Source organism: Narcine bancroftii, chromosome 2, assembly GCF_036971445.1.
Source record: "Narcine bancroftii isolate sNarBan1 chromosome 2, sNarBan1.hap1, whole genome shotgun sequence".
Classification (NCBI taxonomy): Eukaryota; Metazoa; Chordata; class Chondrichthyes; order Torpediniformes; family Narcinidae; genus Narcine; species Narcine bancroftii.
Window position 1 is genome coordinate 158216632 of NC_091470.1, and position 19714 is coordinate 158236345.

General features: G+C 40.8%; 1 protein-coding gene across 3 annotated transcripts in view; it reads left to right on the top strand.

Annotated features, from left to right (window-relative positions):
* arhgef19 (Rho guanine nucleotide exchange factor (GEF) 19) overlaps positions 1–19714 on the top strand; it is a 90159-nt gene that overhangs the window by 44591 nt on the left and 25854 nt on the right. For all 3 annotated transcript variants that reach the window (XM_069918874.1, XM_069918873.1, XM_069918872.1), the window contains 7 exons: positions 5565–5996; positions 8992–9124; positions 15107–15180; positions 16107–16354; positions 17053–17213; positions 18155–18307; positions 18676–18805. In XM_069918874.1, the coding sequence (XP_069774975.1) occupies positions 5565–5996; positions 8992–9124; positions 15107–15180; positions 16107–16354; positions 17053–17213; positions 18155–18307; positions 18676–18805 (1331 nt within the window). The remainder of the gene's footprint in view (positions 1–5564; positions 5997–8991; positions 9125–15106; positions 15181–16106; positions 16355–17052; positions 17214–18154; positions 18308–18675; positions 18806–19714) is intronic.

The window sequence follows — 19714 nt, forward strand, 5'->3', positions numbered from 1 at the left end:
TGTCCTATTTAGGAAGGAATTAAGTGAAGATTCAATTCAGAAACGAGCAGGTATGATGAAAATAAGGCAGATGTGAGGTCTTTGTAGTGGAATCTGTCCAACATTCATTGATGGACTTGCATTTGCTAAATGATCTATGTTGAACAAGGATCACGAGAGCCCACTTTATGCTGTCCACCTTTTACTGGAAAATAGATTTCAAACCATTTACCCAATAAAACCTTGTGCACCTTTTGGCTGCAATGATTTACCTTGTATAACGTAATCAGGTCAGAGATTGCATGAGTATCCATGCAGGTATACTGTCATTGCATGTAAGCAAAAATATGCATGTGAGTGTATGTGGACACAATGACGTGTACATGTATTTCTATCCCAAGTGCGTGCACATACATGCACCAGAAAATTCAGGCACAAAACAAACATGCGCACATGCAAATATACGAACAGCACAAACCTTGTGTGCATAGGCGTATGTGTAGAAGCATGTGTGATAGTATGGTGGTGACTGGTGTATTGGCACTTGAGTGTATGTGAGAGCACTGAGTATTGGAAAGACCATGGGACCAGTGGTGGCTCTAACGACTGAGAACTGGCTGAACTTCTAACCAAATGTTCCAGCAGAATTCAACGCCAGCATTGATTTGACAATGAGGAAAATTTACAAAAGTTGACAAATCCAGTCTATTAACTATTGTCCAATCATAGAACGTGGAATGTTACAGCACAGTACAAGCCCTTTGGCCCATGGTGCCTACCAAAAAGTCTAAACCCTCCCTACCTCATAACCCTCTACCTTTCTTTCAAAATTACAAAGAGATAGAAAATGAGTCCATACTAGTCACAATGTTCACATACGCCAAAGATCTAAGTCCAGAGGTGAGGTGAGACTTATTGTCCTTAGACATCAAGATTAGATTTGGCTGAGTGTTGGCATCAAGGAATTCGGGTGTTGCAGAAGTCGATGATTTTCAGTCAGTTCTTTGGTTTGTACAGAGGAAGATAGTTTTGATGTCTGCAGGCCAGTCAATCTGTCCCTAAGCTGCCACTGTAAGAATTCTTCAGGACAGTGACCCAGACTGAACTAACATCAGCTGTCCCATCAATGGTTTTCCTTTCATAATAAGATCAGAAGTAAGGATGTTTGCTGATAATTGCATATTCTTGAATTCCACTTGCAAATCCTCAGAAAGTAAAACAGTTCATGACTTCATGTAGCGAGATTGAAGCAATGTTCAGGAATTACCTGATAAATGGCCTAATACAGTCACATCACACAAGTGCCAGGCAATGACCACACTAACAAGAGAAAATTTAATCACCTGTCCAGAACATTCAAAGACATTACCATCACTGAGTCCCCCAATGACAACATCCTTGGCCAGACTGGGCCAACACATAAAAACTATGGCTACAGAACAAGACAAAAATTGAATATTCTGAACAAATGACTCACTTCCTAACACCCCAAGCTGTTCCACCATCCACAAAGCTTAACCCAGTGGCATAACTTTCCACCTGGATATGGACAATTTAAACGGCATTTATTTTCCTCAGTCCTATCCAAGATCAGAATCCTGAACATTCATTCACCATACCAGAGGGTACCCTGGCTGTTGTGTGCACTATTGACTGCTTTTAGTTACTTGTCAAGGATGTTCTGGCAGTACTTCTCAACCCCAGGACCTCCATCACTAAGCAGACAGAACACCATCACTTTGAGGTGCCCTCCTAAATTGCACACCATCTTGATCTGCAATAATATTGCTCTTCCTTCAATGTGCTGTAACCCCCTCTACCCACTAGCACGCCAGGAGTACCTTCAACAGAAGGCCTGCAGCAGGTTAACAAGGTGGTTCACCACCACTTTCTCGAGAGTAATAAGGGACCGGCATTTCACAAATGTTCTGGAGAAACTCAACAAGCCAGGAAGTAAAGGGGAGCCAAATTTTCCACCCTGAGCCCTTTGTCAGTTTCTCCAGCACATTGATACCCCACCACCCCCCCCCACCCCCCCCACACCCAGCATCTGCAGATTTTCTTGCTTCACTCAAAGGCACAGGCATTAAATGTTGGCGTTGCCAGCTGCCCCCATATCTGAATGACGAACTCGTTCTTCGGTGTTTCTGTGAACTGAAATAGGTATGCACTCTTCTCTTGATTTGTCTATCAAATCAGGAGAATGCCATTACCCATATGCCAGGCTATGTACAAATACGTGACTATATATGCACTATGTTCGCAATGCAAAAGTAAGTGTGTGCTTCTAAGCATTTGCGTGTAGAGGTGTGAAAATGTGTAAGTAGCAGGGATCATAAAATGGGAGCCAGTGAATGGAGTATGTTGGTATTTCCAAGAAAGCACTTGGTAAGGTATTGCATGAGTGGTACCGCAGAAAATAAGAGGTCGTGGAGTTGACAATAAAATGATAGCTTGGATTAATATTTGAAAAATAAAATAAAGATAAATGGATCATTGTCATGTTGGCAAGCAGTAACAAGTTGGATGCCTCAGGAATTGAAGCAGGGCTGCAGTCACTTCATGACTTTGATGAAAGGACTGTGTAATATTTCTAGGCTTGCCAGCAAAGCCCACAAAAATCACATCTACAGATAGGCATACGTTGTAAAAACACAGAGTTGCTGGAGGAACTCAGCTGGTCTCGCAGTGTCCATAGGAGGTAAAGATATATTACTGATGTTTCGGGCCTGAGCCCTACCTCAAGGTATGAGTAAAAAGAAGACAGTATTAAAAGGATGAGAAAATAAAGGAAGAATGGGAGGGGGGGGTGGTAAGTACAGACCAACAGACAAAAGGTGTTCATTGGACATGATCAGAGGAGAGGAGAGAGTAACGGTGAGATTGATTGAGGAGTTGTTTTTGGCTCTGTAAAATACTTAACCAATGTTTCGGGCTGTTCGCATGCCTGTCTACATTTTGCTCATACCTTGATGAAGGGCTCAAGCCCAAAATGTTGATTATGTATCCTTATCATTGCTAGTTAAAGGGCACTGTTTGACCTGTTGAGTTTCTCCAGTATTCTATTTTATAAGCAGTTTGAATTTGTTTGGTTTCACATTTGATCGAGTATGAGGATGTTTTCTCATATTTTATGAGTTTGTGCCGAAATTTTAAGCTGCAGCTATCTATCAACATCCACTGTCAATAAAAACTTCAACAGTGGAAAACTTTCAACTAGGTTGTTGCCTGTCGCAGAGCTTTTTTCAAGAGTAGTGGACTTTTAAAAATTATTCACTGAATTTGCATTGCTAGCTAATTAAAAAATAACCACCTTGGTAAATGCTGGTTGAAAGAGCTCATTTGATCCAATGTGGTCCCAGATAACATTACTGCCAAAACAGCTCTGATTCTTTCATTTTGGTTGCAGTTTCTATACATCACACCTGCATTTGTCCAGAGGTTCAGAGCGCAGTATTTAATTTAATATGCAATCTATTTATGTAGGTGCTCCAAAATCCAACAGACAGTATTAACTTTCTTATTTTGATAAAATCTTTTTATCCCACTTTATTTTTAAACCCACTTTCATTCCTTGGACAGGGTGTTCTTTAAGCAATATGTCCCCTAGACCATGATCGCCTTGCAGAGTGCATTCTGCAAACTATATATCCCTTAAATAATATACTCTTTTGGTGATGCTTCTCTTGAGTTTAATGCTATGTCAGGGACGGTGAGGAGCTGAATGGTAGTAAGAAAAAATATGAAATAGGTTTTCATGTAACAACATTGTTGGTAAAGCAGAGATCCCTTCCACTTTGAGTAAACTTATGAAAGTTTTGTCAACAAAAGCGAACAGGGAGGATTCTCCCACAAAGTAGATGTAATTGTTGTGGTTTACGAGAATTGTTGACTATTGATCTTGTGGTCTGCAGAACAGACTACTTTTGTAAAATCGTTAGAGCAGGCATCAACTGGAAATCAACCAACAGAATACAAAGTCAAGAATTAGTAATCAGATGAGATCCCAAACTCTGTTTATAAGGACTTTGTATTTTGCAGAGAAAATGGGGGTCTACGAGGAAGAGTCTTCCATGACTTTGTGATCTGTGTTGTAAGACTGTAGGATGATCTTTAATTTGAACCCATTATGAATGGAGGAGAGTGTGTTGGAAGCAAATCTGAAGCTTAGAGAGCAAGGATGCAGTATCATAAAATAGTGACAGAAATAAAAGGCTGTGTTGAAGTGAGAAAGAGATTGGGGCCTATATAATAAGAGCAATTAGTCAAAGGATAAAAAAGTAAAACAGGATAGCCACTGAGAGTGTTTCTGCTGGCTGGGTAGGGGGGGTCTAGAAATTAGGAAAATAAATGGCTGGCCATTTAATTGGATGTATAAACATTTCTCAGAGAGGGGTCAGTGTGCAAATCCATCTCAGAAGGCTGAGTTATTGAGTGTATCTCAGGCTGAAATCAATAGGGTTTTGGGCACCAAGCAAATCAGAGAATTTGGGGATAGGGAGGAAAAGTGAGAGGGAGAGAGAGAGGGAATTAGCCATGATCTTAGTTAATGACTCCATAGAGATCTTCTATTTTCTTGTTTTTTTTCTTTACATTTTAATTCTACCCCTTTTTTTACCCTGACAAAAGTTTATCACATTATGAGAGGCAGCGATAAAGTGAGTGGTTCTCAACATTTTTTCTTTCCACTCACATACCACTTTAAGTAATCCCTACGCAATAGGTGCTCTGTGATTAGTAAGGGATTGCTTCAGGTGGTATCTGGGTGGAAAGGAAAAGTTTGAAAACACTGTTTTAATTATACCCAATTGAATCGTTTTGTGCACAGTTTCATAACTCCAAAGGAAATGGGCCAATGACAATTTTTCTCAAGCAAAATATTTCAGTAACAATTGGGTCTAGACCAGTGGTTCTCAACCTTCCCTTCCCACTCACGACCCACTTTAAGCAATACCTTACTAATCACAGAGCACTGATGACATCGGGATTGCTTAAAGAGGTGTGTGAGTGGAAAGAAAAAGGTTGAGAACCACTGGAGCAGACAGTCAGAGCCTTTTCTTCCCCCAGGGTTTACTATATTAAGTACTAGGAGAACATGTATTTAAAGGGGCAAGTTTAAAGGACTTTAAAGTACAGTTTAAAGTACAGGACAGTTTGTTTACCCAGAGAATAGTAGGTGCCTCGAACAGGCTGCTGAGGTTGTGTTGAAGGCAGAAACCAGAGTTGTGTTTAAGAGGCAGTTAGTCAGACACATGGAATTGCAGCAAATAGAACCATATAGATCACATGAAGGCAGAAGGGATATAATTTGCTTTGGCATCTTGTCCAGTGCAAATATTGTGGACCCATAATCCTTTTCCTGTGCTGTACTGTTCTGTTCTATGTTCTCTTGTCAAGCACCTCTGGATGTTTTGCTTTATTAAGAATGGTAGTGTTGTGAAGGTTGTGAGGTGAAATAACTCCTTGGTGTGAAGGATCCACATCCCATGTGATATTTATTCTATTTCTCAAATGAATTTTGCTTTAGGTTGAAGATTACACATTGTGCTTTTGCTGTTAAGGTCTTGTTATTTTTTTTCCCCAAGGGAGAAAAATGCGAGTGTACTCAATGGAGAGTCCAAGTGAAGAGTCTATCAGCAGTGGGAGTCTGGACTGTGAATCCATGTTTACAGGGACCTTGTTTGATGATGAGATGAAAGACAATGATTTCCTGAACCAAAGCTTCTCACTGGATGATGAGGTTGAATCTCTGGACTTGAGTTCTTCTGAGATCCCGCTGGATTCAATGCCTGGATTGGAGTCTGAATCGGAGACTAAAAGTGAATTGGTTGCCCAGGGACAGAGCCTGCCTGTTGCAGCCTGCATTGAGCAGGAGAAGAGGCGGTTCTCAGCTTCTGAACTGATAAACAGGTTGCATCTTTCTCCAAAAAGAGTAGCACAGGCTTTGAAGCTCAGCAAATCGCTGTCAGGAAGATCTTCACCCAGAGAGAAGCTGACAAGCATCAATTCACTTGAAGGTAAGGTTTCCCTGCAGAGGGAGATACAGGGAATACTCAGTTTCGGCCAGAAGATTCTTGCCACTTCAAGAAAGATACAATGTCTCATCTCTCAAAGAGGCCCAGATCCAAGCAATTACAGTTTAGAGGGTCAAATGACAGGGACCAGGTTGGGTAGAAAACTTGATCTGTATGGACAAGTTGGGCATAATGATCTGTTTTTTGATGTAAAACTCTGATTTTATTTGTTGAAATTGTTGAGCAATGAGTTGTTTCCATTGATGGGGAAGACCAGAACTAGGAGACATAGCCTCAAGATTCAAGGGAGTATATTTAGGACGGGACGAGGAGGAACTGCTTTTTCCCAGAGGGTGGCGAATCTGTGGAATTTGATGCCCATTAAGGTATATTTACCTTAGTAAATATATTTAAGGCAAGGTTGGATAGATTTTTACATAGTAAGGGAATTAACAATATGGAGAAAAGGCAGGTAGGTGGAGATGAGTCTACTATCTTATCAGCCATGATCTCATTGAATGGAGGAGTAGGCTTGACAGACTGGATGGCCAACCCCTGCTCCTACTTATTATGTTCTTGTTTCGTTTTAAGCAAGATTTCACAAATTGTCAGTGAGAAAAATAACCAAGCAACCAACTTTCTTTCAGGGATATTGAGGGAAGAGTGTTAACCAGGTCAGTTCTGAATATGATATGTTACACCCTCCTGAGGAATCAGAATAAATAAGTGGAGCCTTTGGGGCACAAAGAAAAGTACCTCATTTAACAACTCGCAGCTTCAGGAAGGCACTCAAATGTTGGGAAGTTATTTTCTATGGTTCTTCACAGCATCCTCCCTCTTTCCTTATCTCGGCGCCCCACTCGATTGAGTCTTGAGCTCTCTAATCTTCACATTGAGATCAGATGACCAGCAATTGGCTTAAGCATAGAACTTCCAGAAGCACGGGATGCAGAGGCCCTTGCTGGAGTGGTTCTGAGCATAATTTCTTCATTCTTTTGTGCGCTGGAGTTCAATCACTGCAGCTGCTCTGTTCATTTGTGATACCAGCTTCATAGTAGCAGGTATGGAGAACATAGAAAAGTACAGTTCCGTATGAACCCTTCGGATGTTGAGCTGACCGACATAAATCTATTCCACCATCATTCTCATCCTTTCAACATTACCCTCTATCTTTCTTATAAATTAGATGTATGTCACTTCCTGAAATATGTTTAGTAATCTAACATCATCCAAGCTTCTATCATCTAGCTACTTCTCAAGTTCCTTCCAAAATGAATTGTTGGTAATATGGAACCTATTGTAAACAGTGACCTTGTTGAGATTTCCCCAATAATCCCTTTTTTAAGATGAATCAACAGAATAAGTTTTCTAGCAAATTGTCTATCCATTGGTCATGTGGGTCAACAGGTCTGTTCTGTGCTCCACTGATAATATTCCATGTTCTCATTTCAAACTAATAGGGCCTGTATTTTTAAGCTCTGATTATATTATCCTTTTAAATTACACTGGACGACAATTTATTTTTCAAAAGATTAGCTTCCTGAAAAGAAAAATTGGGGATTATGATAGATAACTTCAAGCCGAACACATAGGAAGTTGGAGAAACATTAAATGAACTTTTATTGAATTTAGCATGTTTAAACATATGATGGTGCTGACATATTGCATTAGTTCAACTGGCCTAAAAATGTTTTGCCGCTGATTTTCATTTGTACTTAGCATCTGATGCCTCTCGTGTCAGTGTCCAATCAAAGGAGAGGGAGAGCTGGTTGTTGGGTATAAGCCCGCCCTCTGCTGGACATTATGATGTCGCCCTTCTATATATATATATATATAAAACCCTGTGTGTCAGTAGCCATGTTAGTCTAATAGAAGTAAAGGATGAAAAAGCATCACATCTCCGAGTCTTAATTGTGTGAGTGCATACACCACACTGGTCATGATATTATTGAATGGGGAACTGTTGCCCTCTCCTCCTCCCCCTGCAATATTTTGCTAATTTCAGAAATGGGAAACTAGTGATGAGAAATTTGGGATAATTTGCTCTGGATATGAGAGATATAATAGTTGACATTGTGGGTGGAATAGAAAGGGTGGGGCGAAGTTCATCTTTCGATACTGCACAACTCTCTGCCTCTATGACATACACATAGAGGTGAAGAATAAAAAGATTACTCTTGGTCACCAGGAATATCACTTTAAGGGTCTGAGGAAGAGGGTTGGAATATGTTTCATCAGACAGAGTTGATATGAACTTGGTGAAAGGAATATTTTGCTCCCTGGGGCATTTGAAACCAAGAGTGCCCAGAGCAGAACCAGATCGAGATGGTGGAGAGAGAAGCATAAAATCCTACAGACGCTGTGATAGTGATAAAAGCAGACAGAAATGCAGGAGGAACTCAGCCAGTCTCACCGCATCCAGAGGAGATAAAGATCTGTTACCGACATTTTGGGCCTGATCCCCTCTTCAAGATATAAGCAAAAACACAATGCTGGAGAAACTCAGCAGGTCAAACAGTATTGTGCCTTTACTTAACCACAGTGCCTTTACTTAACCACAGTGTTTTACTTGTAAGCAAAAAGGCAGGCAGGCGTCTGATGAGGGGCTCAGGCCCGAAAAATCAGTAATATATCTTTACCTCCTTCGGACACTGCGAGACTGGCTGAGTTCCTCCAGCAACTCTGAGTAGTAGAGTGAGGTGGTTCTGTACTGCAGTCAGGTAGTGGCTGGCAAACATCAATGATTCCATGGGGCATGTAGTCTTTTCTGCTGTTGTGCATTTTGAATCAGGCTGAGAGTTCTCAATCAGAGGACCTCCACCTGCGTCATTCATCTTCTGCACAATTGTCATCCTTGGGTTTAAAATGGTGAGTGAATAATTCCTCTTTGAAATGCCACTGTGTCTCTACTCATTCCCTTCTGTGGTTATGGTAGTTCTCTCTCTGAGATCCACATTCCAGATATTTCGTTCTTTCACTTCTTGCATTTTGGTCTTAGGCAGACAGAATGTAAAACAGAAGAGTAAATCTCTGATCTCGATCAACAGCAACGCGTCCCCAAAGCCTCAAAGGGATGGGCTCATCTTTGACAGTCCTCCACCCCATACATGGCGGACAAGTGTCCTTCAGAGGTAATGCTTGCACCGGGTTTATGCCCAACACTCGGGTGACCTGCATACAGACCTGCTCCTGAAACTGGGTTGCACTCTTACACTGGGACAGAGGCATGGGGACGGCATAGGGATAGAGGTTAATATTTCACTGGCAGTGTGAAATGTAGCCAGGAGTTTCAACTGCCTGTTGTAGTGGAACTGAATGCTGGGGACTGACAAAAGGTAGCAGAACCACTCGCACATTTATTACCACTGGCCGTGTGTGAGTTTGTAACACACACACACACACACACACACACACACACACTCACTCTTATTTTTTTATTTTTTTATTTTTCACACTATGAACCATATCAACCAAAATACATGCAAACATTTCCCTCTTAAATATACACAGTGGCATTTTCTCCCCTTTTTTCCCCCCCTACCTTCCCTCCCCCCTTCCCACCCGCCTCCAAAACCAATAAACATTCAACATATACAATACAATAAACCCATTAAACAATGTCATCACACAATGAAAAATAAACAAGAAAAATGTGTCATCAGTTCATTTTGTCTTCTTCTCATTCTATCATTTTAGTGGGTGGAGGTCCGCGGTAGGACCTCTCTGTTATGTTCCATGTATGGTTCCAAAATTTGTTTAAACTATTTTTTAAATTATATGTTATTTTTTCCAATGGAATACATTTATTCATTTCTATGTACCATTGTTGTACTCTCAGGCTCTCTTCTGATTTCCAAGTTGACATACATTTTTTTGCTACAGCTATGGCTATCATAATAAATCTTTTTTTGCGCTTCATCCAGTTTGAGGCCTAGTTCTTTACTTATTATATTACTTAGAAGAAAGATCTCTGGATTTTTTGGTATGTTGTTTTTTGTGATTTTATTTAATATCTGATTTAGTTCTTCCCAAAACTTTTTCACTTTCTCACATGCCCAAATTGCATGTTCTGTTGTTCCCATTTCCTTCTTACAGCAAAAACATCTATCTGATAATGTTGGATCCCATTTATTTAACTTTTGGGGCGTGAGATATAACTTGTGCAATCCACCTTGGTTGCACCTCTCTGTTCATTTATCTAACACTATCCTCGGTTTCCCCCCCTTTCCATAAAAATTTCCTTATTATTCTCTTTAGTTCATTGAAGAATTTCTCTGTTAAGGGAATTGGTAATGATTGAAATAAGTATTGTATCCTTGGGAAGATATTAATTTTAATGCAATTTACTCTCCCTATCAACATTAGCGGTAATTCTTTCCAATGTTCTAAGTCTTCCTGCAATTTCTTTATTAGTGGGTAATAATTTAATTTGTACAAGTGGCTTAAATTATTATCTAACCTAATACCTAGGTATCGGATTGCTTGCGTTTGCCATTTAAATGGTGATTCTTTTTTAAATTCTGTATAACCCGCATTACGCATTGGTATCACTTCACTTTTATTTGCGTTGATCTTGTACCCTGATATTTCTCCATATTCCTCAATTTCTTATGTAGTTCTTTTATTGATATTTCTGGTTCTGTTAAATATACTATGGTGTCATCTGCAAATAAACTGAATTTATACTCCTCCTTTATTTTTATCCCTTTTATTTTATTTTCTGTTCTTATCAGTTCTGCCAATAGTTCTATTGCTAAAGCAATAATGGACATCCCTGCCTAGTTGACTTACTTAATTTAAATTGGTTCGAGACATATCCATTTACTGTTACCGTCGCCAATGGTCCATTATATAATGCTTTAATCCAATTAATATATTTTTCTGGTAGATTGAACCTCTGTAATACTTTGAATAAATAATTCCATTCTACCCTGTCAAAGGCTTTTTCTGTGTCTAAAGCAACAGCCACTGTTGGTTTCTTATTTCCTTGAACTACATGAATTAGATTAATAAATTTATAGACATTATCCGCTGTTCGTCTTTTCTTAATAAATCTAGTTTGATCTTGTTTTACTATTTTTGGTACATAGTCAGCCAATCTGTTTGCTAATAATTTTGTTATTATCTTATAATCTGAATTAAGTAGAGATATTGGACTATATGAAGCTGGTGTTAGTGGATCCTTCCCCTTCTTTGGTATTACTGTAATTATTGCTATCTTACATGAATCTGGCAAGTTTTGTCTTTCTTCTATCTGGTTCATTACTTCCAGGAGAGGAGGAATTAATAACTCTTGAAATGTTTTATAGAATTCTTTTGGGAATCCATCCTCTCCAGGCATTTTATTTTTTGGCAGCTTTTTTAATATACCCTGTACTTCCTCTATTTCAAATGGTTTTATCAGTTTGTTTTGTTCCTCTTCTTGCAATTTTGGCAGTTAAATTTTAGCTAAAAGCTCTTCTATTTTATCATCTTTCCTCTTGTTCTCAGTTTGGTATAATTGTTCATAAAATTCCTTAAAGTTTTCATTAATCTCCATGGATTATATGTAATTTGTTTGTCCTTTTTCCTTGATGCCAATACAGTTCTTTTAGCTTGTCCTGTTTTAGGTTGCCAGGCTAATATTTTGTGTGTTTTTTTTCTCCTAGTTCATAATAATTTTGCTTTACTTCTCCACCTTATTCGTTTGTAATGTTTCGTATTTTTTTTGTCCGCCAATTCTCTTCTTTTTGTTGTATCTTCCCTTGTTGCTAGTTCCTTTTCTGTACTTACTATCTCCCTTTCCAACTGCTCTATTTCCCGATTGTCGTCCTTTTTCATCTTAGTTACATAACATTATCTTTTATTGCATCCCATAATATAAATTTGTCTTTCACTGATTCCATATTTATTTCAAAGCACATTTTAATTTGGTGTTCAATAAACTCTCTAAATTCCTGCCTTTTAAGTAGCATGGAGTTTAACCTCCATCTATATGTTCTTGGTGGGATGTCCTCCAGTTCTATTGCTAATAACAGGGGTGAATGATCAGATAGCAATCTAGCTTTATATTCAGTTTTCCTAACTCTCCCTTGAATATGGGCTGACAACAAAAACATATCAATCCTTGAGTATGTTTTATGCCTACTCGAATAATATGATTATTCCTTCTCCCTTGGGTGCTGCCTCCTCCATATATCCATAAGTTTAATTTCCTGCATTGATTTAACCATAAATTTGGCCACTTTATTCGTTTTGCTAGTCTTTTGTCCAGTTTTATCCAACATTGGATCCAAATTAAGGTAAAAATCCCCTCCTATCAATATATTCCCTTGCGTATCTACAATCTTCAAAAAAATATCTTGCATAAACTTTTGATCCTCTTCACTAGGTGCATGTATATTGAGCAAATTCCAAAATTCTGAATATATCTGACACTTTATCATTACATGCCTCCCTGCTGGATCTATTATTTCCTCCTCTATTTTGATTGGTACATTAATTAATATAGCTACACCTCTAGCTTTTGAATTATATGAAGCTGCTGCTATGTGCCCTACCCAGTCTCTCTTTAATTTATTATGTTCCACTTCAGTTAGATGCATTTCCTGGACAAATGCTATGTCTATTTTTTTATTTTTTCAGTAAATTTAATAGCCTCTTCCATTTAATTTGGTTATGTATTCTATTAATATTTATAGTCATATAATTCAACATGGCCATCTCATACCCTGTTTACACCTCATTTCCGCTTCTTCACCACCACCATCCCCCTTTTCACCATTTTCATCTCTCAGTTTCCCTTTTTAAACTCAATGTATGACCACACATTTAAAACATATAATACTTCAACAACTCCCACATCCAATATTCCCTTAGCCCAAAATGTCCCCCTCCTCTCTGAGTTGCCCCTTATCCCTTGCTGGGTAACCACAAGTCCCCTCTCCATTTGGATTGCGAACCCGCTTGCAAGCATCAACTGATTTCACAGTGATGGTTATTCTCTCCCACCCAACACCCCCCCGAAAAGACTTTTTTTTTACACATATAACAAAGCTCACCCTCTTTTTTTTCCCCCTTACTTCCTTTCTTCCCTTCTCTTTCCCTTCTTTAGTTCTTACATATACATTATTTTTACATTTTTATATGTATTTTATCGCCGTTCTTCATTTTTATTACATCTCTTCATCTCTCCTTCTGTCCTGCAGGCGTTCTGCAAAATCTCGTGCTTCCTCTGGATCCGAGATCAGTCTTTTTTGCTCTCCAGGGATAAAAATTTTAAGCACAGCTGGATGTCTTAACATAAATTTATAACCTTTTTTCCATAGGATCAATTTTGCTGTATTAAACTCCTTCCTCTTCTTTAAGATTTCAAAACTTATATCTGGGAAAAAAAATATTTTTTGACCCTTGTATTCCAATGGTTTATTGTCTTCTGTAATTTTATTCCTTGCCCCAGTATATTTTCTCTTGTCATATATCTCAAAAAGTTTACTAAAACGGATCTTGGTTTTTGATGTGTCTGTGAGCTAGAGTCCTGTGTGCACTTTCTATTTCCATTCCTTCCTGTATTTCTGTCATTCCCAGAACCTTTGGGATCCATTCTTTTATAAATTCCTTCATATCTGTGCCTTTTTGATCTTCCTTTAGGCCCACTGTTGTTTCGTCTACTATAATTTTCCAACATATCAATTTTCTGAGCTACCAACTCTTGTGACTCTTTAACTTTTTTATCACTTTCTTCCACTTTTCTTCTTAAGTCGTTCACTTCCATTTCTACAGCCATTTCTCGTTTTTCCACATTTTCTAATTTTTTCTCTATTTCTGTCATGAAACAGGGTATTCTATTTACTTTTTCTTCTGTACTTTTCATTTTTCTTTTCATTTCACTAAATTCTAATGTCAACCATTCTTTTAATGCTCTCATTTGTTCTTGGAAAAACACTTTATCTATATTCTGTCCATCTGTTTTATCTTCTATTTCTCTGTGCAGATCTTGGTCTTCTTCTTCCTCTTCTGTGTCTGTACCTGTGTTTGTGTCTTCTTCTTCTCTTCCTTGTATCTGTGTCTCTTCTGACTTTCCTGATAAGTTGCTTGTCTCACTTTGCTGGGCTTCTTCTTGCTTGGCTTCTTGCTGTTGGTCCTTCTGGGCTAGTTATCTGCTGGGCCTCCTGCTGCTGCTCTTCTTTCCTTTCACTCCTTTTCCTGTCGCTTTCCTCGTCTTCCAGCTGAGACCCCTGGTGTCGGGCATCCCTCGGCTGGTCGCGTTATGTTTGCCTGCTCCTCAGCTGAGCCCCCCTCCCGTCGGCGTTCTCCTTAGTAAGTGCACTGCGCATGCGCAACTCCTTGTGCATGCGCAGTTACGCGCCCTTGTTTGGCTCACAGAGCCATTTTTGCAGTCCAGCGGTCGGGGGGGGGGGTCACGACTCTGCAGGATCGTCACCAACCTCGGAGAACAGGCTCTCTTCTCCATGACGGCTCCCTGTTTCTTCATGCAGGAAAGGCCTTCTCCTTTCTCTTCTGGCATCTTTTCTTCTTTTTTTCCCGTTGTTAGTACTTTTTCCTTCTTGGGTGCCATTTTTTTTCTTTATCTACAACTTTATCTTTTATTTGTTATGTTTTGTATTTCTTGAACTTTGTATTTTCTTCTCTTTATTTCTTCTTTTCTGGAGAGGGCTGGTATTCCCCTACCGGCCACTACTCCATCACGTGACGTGACTCCCCCACACTCTTACTTCCTTATGCCATGCAAAGACGTGCGCACACTCTTCCCACTGTCATGCAGGGACATGCGCATGCACACGCGCATGCACACACATGCAAGCTTCCCTACACCATGCACAGACGCACACACACAGAGCTTTTCCTACACCATTCACAGATACACACATGCACTTCCCTACACCATGCGCGCACGCGCGCACACACACACACACACACTCTCTTCCCTATAAATGCACTGACACGCACACACACTAACTCGCAGATTGTCTGACGTGAATATGAACAATACAAATATTACACCTATCACAAGAATGTCTGAACAAAACAAACAGTGACTAAACCAAAGACACACTGTGTCAAAGAAGGAATGCAGTTAAATGGAAACTGAATCCATTTTTACTTTTACTCAGGAGAGTGGAGTCAGAGGAAGAGATCAGTGTGAAACATCTGAGGGAAAGAAGGCATTCCAAGTTTCTGATGAGCTGTGAGTAATATAATCCTGTCTCTGTTTCACACCATTGTGTTTGACAAGTGCTCAGTGGCCTCCAGCAGAGGCTCGATGTCCCACTCCATTACCTTCTCTCTCCTTAAACGAGGTTTGGGGTCGAGAATTCACCCTCAGCTCCTGTGAAGTTGAACATTGTCCTTTTGGAAAGTCGGTTCATTCCCCAAATTCTAGATGCTACTACATTATGCTTTTCAAGTGAATGGCTTGAGGGCGGGTTTTAATTCTGTCCACAGTTGCTGTGGTTTTGTTTAACGAGCTAATGGCTTCCTTGGTGTTCTGTCCGTCAGTTATGATAGCAGATATTGGCAGTCTCTTCGACCATGGAACCAGAAAGAAGCAAGTGCATTGAAGTCCAAGCACACACTACCCAGAGCAGATCTTAATCCTGAGACAGCTAGGCCAATTAGTAGCCCCTTTTACACTGAAAGTCCGTGATATTGCCAAATACATGACTCATCTTTGGAAGCCGGCTACCTTGTTCGCACAGAACCAAAAAAAGCCGGCTCCATGAGTCAGATACGCTCCACTACTGAGACTACCTACCTAGGTATTTGTTCCAAGTTCCTTTCTCTGGTACATTAGCCTGACTAGCTTTGGTGCTTACTGTGATAGTACAGATTCTATCACCAATGTGTATATGTACAGATGGTAGTGTAGGATGACTGTGATTGGCTGAGAGTGGAGCCACACCTACTGGCAGGTCTTAAAGGATTGCTCCTAGCCAGACCAGGTCATTCTGGACTGGTCGACGACCTACATGTGATACGCTCCAGTCTTTTAGTTAATAAAAGCCTTGGTTTGGATCAACAAGTCTTTGGTTCTTTCGATGCACTCTACACTTACAAATGTGATCAGTAGTGCACAGCCCAGTATTAATGTGTCCAGTGGTTCTGTTCCCTCAGCAATCCTTTATCAGGAGTACAGCAACGTGGCAAGTGACCGTGAAATCCAAAGGCAGAAACGGGCAGACACGGTTATTGAGGACTATGATGTCATCCTCCCCAGGAAGTGCAACTCGTTGCCACCGAATGCATACTGGTCACAACGGTCTGCCCGGGGCAATGCGTTTGCTCTTTGGCAGGATATCCCCGACGTACGGAGAAGTGGGTTACTGGACAGAATAGGCAATGAGCAGAGAAAGTTGCAGGAGGTGAGTGAGCCCTTATTGTTGAACATTGTTCTTCGAGGCACTGCAGGCCACAGTGGTGTGAATCTACCCAGAGAACCTCGACCCAGGAAAGCTCTGTTTCTCTCATGCCTTCTGCTTAATTCCCCCTTAAATTCACATCCCACCTCCTCCTCCATCTGGTCCTTGTACGGTTATGAGTTGTGTTTGAATGGTCTTCTTCTCTCTCTCTCTCTCTCTCTCTCTCTCTCTCTCTGTCCCTCTTTTCAGATTGCATTGCTGAGGTTGAAAATCATTGAGCAATTCTTGAGCTCACAACTCTTGACCTGTTGTGGCCATTAATTAGTAGACTGCTAGCAGGGACTAATCTGTGACAGGACAGAGAGAAAGGGTGTTTCCTTATTGATGCAGTAAACTTGACTCTCCCATTTGCTTCCCTTGTCAAAATTGAAACTCAAGGAATTTGAAGCATTCTGAGAATTATAGCATGTATTGGGTTCATTGGAACTGCTGACAACTCCCGCATCAGCCTTCCTCTTCTGACGAAGGCTATGTTACGAAATTGCCACCCAATCTCTAGTCAGTGATGTGTAATGTTCACCTCTTTGGGGAGTGGCTTCAGTGGTCCCTCCTGACGTGGGGTGCTCCTGGATTGAATTGTTGCTGCCATGCAATGTTCCCACTGAAGATCCATGTTAAATTTGGGCTCTTGTTTCCATTAGGCCAAGTTTGAATTGGTCACTTCAGAAGGATCCTACCTTCATAGCCTCACCATAATGGTTGAACATTTCCAGAATTCAAAGGAGCTCCAGGAATGTCTCAATGCCCAGGAAAAGCAATGGCTGTTCTCAAAACTGCCTGAAGTCAAGGAAGTCAGTGAAAAGTAAGTATTGCACCCGTCAGAGGAGAAAATGCAATAACCCAACATAGCTTCAATGGGAGGCAGACCTAGAAGTTAAAAGGAAGAAGAGTCCATTCCTTTAGTAGGTGACATCTTCTCTTCATTTAGAATGAACCAATCCCCATCCAGATGAGAGAGGGAGACCACACCTGACCTCAGAGTGGCTGAGTGATGTGAACTATTTGTTTGTGTCTGCATGTGTATGTCTGTGGTGTGAGTGTGTGCACATGATCACGTGCCCACTTGTATCTCTTAAAAGCTATAGATGGTCCACTTTTCTTCAGTTGTTAGGTTATGAATAGTGAGGTTATGGAACAGAACCCACGACAGGATAGTAAACCATGGAGTCAGGACAATGGACACAGATCAATGGCAGGCAATGTTACAGGAGTGCACATACGCAGCCTGGTTATAGTGAATGTGTCCAAGGTCTGGGGATGGGGGTGTGCCCTCCCTCCCTTATCCTCCTATTACCTCCTGCCTGTGGGACTGTTCTCCTCCCCCCACCATTTTGTTTGGGCACTTGCTCTTCCCTCAAGCCCGAAACGTTGGTTATGTCTTTGCTCTATAAAGTACACTGACCTGACCTGCTGAGTTTCTCCAAAATGTGCGTGGGTGTAATTGGACAGCCCGAGCTCATGGGTTGGGAGGGCCTGTTCCCATGCTTTATGTGTAAAATTAAATAAGAAATTAAATTTAAAGAATTAAAGGGGTGGCTGATGAAATGGTGAATGTAATGAAAGAGATATGATTGACCATGTCTGCTGGGCCTAACAATGAACCATAAACAGTCCTTCCATCATCTGGTCACATCATGCTTTCTTCTTATTTAATGTGGTGACCACCCTACTCCCCGTTCACTGCCATATCTGCACTCCTGGACTGGGTCATAGCTCAGAGTCTTTCTTTTGTTACTCTTCCAGGTTCCTGCAGCAGCTGGAGGAGAGGCTGGAGAAGGACACCTTGAACTTTGATGTGTGTGACATTGTCCTGGGCCACTGCTCTGATTTTAGGAGAGTCTACCTACCTTACGTCACCAACCAGGCCTACCAGGAGCAGACCTACCAGCGACTGCTGTGCGTGTGAACCACTTCTTTCACCGAATTTGAGTGAGGTTGCTACTGTTTGAGGCAGCACCTCCATTGATAATGTTGTATGTGAAATCATGGGAGATCTGGACTGCTTGGTGAATTTAACCCAGGTGATGCAGTACCCCCAAACACTGGGTCGCTGGGCCATGTTGGGCCTGTCAGTGCTGAATGAGCAGAGAAAGAGACCAGAATGGTCATAGATTAGCAAAGTTGGATGTTGGATGGTTACTAATCCTGATGCACATCCAGTCAATTCAACTTGCCACTGGATGTGTATTTTAGAGACCAGTTGTATTTGCTTTGTGATTGAAATGAATTTGATGACCAGGCTATTCTTTGGATCACCATTCCAGGCAGGAGAATCCCAGGTTTCCGGGCATCTTGGCCAGACTGCAGGAGGATCCCATCTGCCAACGACTGCCTCTTACCTCATTTCTGATCCTGCCTTTCCAGAGGATAATGCGACTGAAGATGTTGGTGGAGGTACGCCGCTGATCTGCGAACAAGATCACAAACCATGCTTGCTTCTTTCAGCCCATTCATTCTCTGCTGGATCTTTGAATGAGCTCTCCAGTTACCCCACTTACCCCAATTTGCAAATGTTTACCCTTCAGTTCCAATCTGAAGGCTACTTTGGAATTTCCCTCAATGCCCTTCCAGGCCTCATTCCATTACATAAATAGTTCATAACATTTTTTTCCATTTCCCCCCAAACAATTAATAATGTTAACCCCTCTGTCAAATCTCCTTTTGGACTGTCCATTCCAACCCCCTGTATGAAGAGGGAACAGAGCAACTTCTCTCACAATTTAACTAGTCCAATTAAAAGTCCTTGTCTAATTAATTGCTTGTTAATTCCTTTTGTGGTAATTCCTAGTAAGGGCACCAGCTATTGCCCATCCCAATTGTCCTCAAGAAATTGCTGCTTTTAAATGCTGCAGTCCTTGAGGTGAAGTTTCTCAGACTGTAATGGGAGGGATTGCCCAGGATTTGAACCCACTATTGATAAAGCAACAGTGTCATATTTCCAAGTTAGGGTGGTGCATAACTCAGAGAGGAATCTGCAGGGGTTCCCAAGTGATGATGATTATTAGTTTATTGTCATACTCGTCATTCAATGTACATCTGCACTGAAATTCTTCCTTGCTGTAGTTGAACAGAAAAACCATAAATATTAGAATAGAATCAGAATTTATCGTCATGAACATGCCACGAAATTTGATGTTTTGCTGAAGCACAGCAGTGCAAACACTGCTGCAAATCACGTTTCAAAAATAAACAGTTAGTGCAAGAAAATAGGATAAACTGAGGTAAGGTCTATGGCCCACTGTCCTTTCAGAAATCTGATGGCAGAGGGGAAGAAGCTGTCCTTGTGCCGCTAAGTGCTCGTCT